Below are 1994 nucleotides of genomic sequence, written 5' to 3'. Positions count from 1 at the left end.
CAACCGCGTCTTAAACCCCGCGCCTCAGCGCAGTTGGGAGCTCAGCCTGCAACCGCAGCTCCGCGGCGCGGGCCCGGGCCGGGGTCGCGCATCTCCAGCGGCAGACTCGGGGCCGCACGGTCTGGGTGGGTGGAGGTAGGCGGGACCCACCAGGGCCGCGCGGGGGCAGCCGCCGGGTACACTCGGTCGCTGGGCGGTGGGAGCGAGACTAGCTCTGGCCGGTCGCCATTCCGCCGCGGGCGTCTGCCTCGCACGACCTTACTCCCGCGTTGCTTTGCACCCGCCGAGCTCCTCTCCTGGAGCGCAGCGGCCCGGGCGGCCCGCGGGGGCTGGAGCGCGGGGCGGGCTCTGCGCGCGAATGAATGGGCGCCCGGGGGACGCGCGCGCTCGGGGCTGAAGGGCATTAGGACCGTGAGGATCGCTCGGTGCTCCTGTCTCTCCCTATCACCCCCCCACCCCCCACCTCTCTCCTTTTTCTGCTCTGCAGGACTGAGCAGCCGGGCGCGAGCGAAAACAAACAGCTGGGGCTGCGAGCGCCCCCGCCCCGGCCCCGAGAGCACGCCGGCCCGGGCCCCCACCCGGGGCGCTCGCCCGCCCACCATGAGGAAGATCCGCGCCAATGCCATCGCCATCCTGACTGTAGCCTGGATCTTGGGCACTTTCTACTACTTATGGCAGGACAACCGAGCCCACGCAGCATCCTCCGGTGGCCGAGGCGCGCAGAGGGCCGGCGGGCGGCCGGAGCAGCTCCGCGAGGACCGCACCATCCCGCTCATTGTGAGTGTGTCCTGCGCGCCGGGCAGCGGGCCAGGGAGCCGCGGCGCGCATCCCAGCCCCGCACGGCTTCGGAGGGCGCCGGGCCCGGCGGGGTGCTGTGTCCGCCGCGCCCCGCCAGCTTTGTATATGTTGGAGCATTCCTGCCCGTTGTTATGGTAACCTCTGTCGGGCCAGCAGGGCTGAGGCACTCAGATGGGAGGTGGGGTGACAGTGGGTGGGGGCTGGGAGAAAGTGCTGCAAGTTTGGTGGGCCCGGCGTGCGCGCGCGACTGGGAACGTGGCGGCTCTATCGGCACTGCGCCTCCGGGGCCGGGGGCGGGGGGCTGCCTGCGCCTAGCCAGCGAAGACAGGGGGCTGGACTTTGCGCGCAGCTAGCGGGCGGTGGGAACCGCAGCTGCTGAGCGCCTAGGTGACCGTACGCACCCCTTTGCCAGCCTCCTGGGGGCAAAGGACGTCAAGTAGGGGCTCTGGGTAAGGCAGAGTCCCTTAGGGGTTGTGATGGACTTCGAACACTCTTCCCAGCCCGGGCCAACTGGAAACTGCTTCTTGGGCACGGAGGACTCCCCACTAACTCCCCACCCCCCAACCCCCCCGGATTCTCCGGGTAGGCAATAGCCTCTGTGCAAGCCCCTCACCCCAGCACTAGAGTTTATCACGACTCTTGACGCGCAGTGTCTGCCAGGCTCGAAGATTCCCATTCACTAGGTCAGCGACGTCAAAGCCGTCAAAGCGAGCGGGGGGGGGGGGGTTGTGGGAACAAAGGCGGCGTTGCACGACTGGGGCCTCCGCGGAGCTGCCGGGGCCCCTGGGCGCTCCAGGGACCAGGGTTGGAGATGCGGAATCCCCACTGCCCTGCAGGGGGCGTTCCTGTCGCCGCCTCCGCCCGGGCCCTGGGTGACAGCTTGTAGCCTAGGCACCTGTTGAGGCGGGAGGCTTTGGGACCCGCGGAGAAGCGCGCTTCGGCGGACGCTTTCTTTTGACTGGCGCGTTGTTCCCACACTCACGTTCTTCCAGCGGGGGCGGGAGGTAGGTGAGAGCCTTCCGCAACGCTCGGGATAGACGGCTGGGCCGGGGCATCTTAACCGGAGGAGAACCAGAAGGAGAAAGAGCAAAGTGTGCTGCCCGGGGCGGAGGAGTGGGGAGTGTGGCCATTCTACTGGAAAAGATCCAGGGTTTGGGGAGGAAGAGGCCAGGAGCTCTTTGGGGTGGAAGCGGGGG

At 68.8% G+C, this 1994-nt stretch overlaps 1 protein-coding gene across 1 annotated transcript in view; it reads left to right on the top strand.

The window, feature by feature from the left end:
* The first annotated feature begins 283 nt into the window (after positions 1-283).
* Positions 284-1994, top strand: part of GALNT16 (polypeptide N-acetylgalactosaminyltransferase 16) — an 83688-nt gene continuing 81977 nt past the window's right edge. The window contains exon 1 of the mRNA XM_004681749.2: positions 284-777. Coding sequence (XP_004681806.1) covers positions 601-777 — 177 coding nt within the window. The 5' untranslated portion in view covers positions 284-600. The remainder of the gene's footprint in view (positions 778-1994) is intronic.

This window comes from Condylura cristata, unplaced genomic scaffold (genome assembly GCF_000260355.1).
Source record: "Condylura cristata isolate star-nosed mole 26May11 unplaced genomic scaffold, ConCri1.0 scaffold00013, whole genome shotgun sequence".
Lineage (NCBI taxonomy): Eukaryota > Metazoa > Chordata > Mammalia > Eulipotyphla > Talpidae > Condylura > Condylura cristata.
The sequence above is the reverse complement of the archived record's forward strand: the minus strand, read 5'-3'. Positions and strand labels throughout refer to the sequence as shown.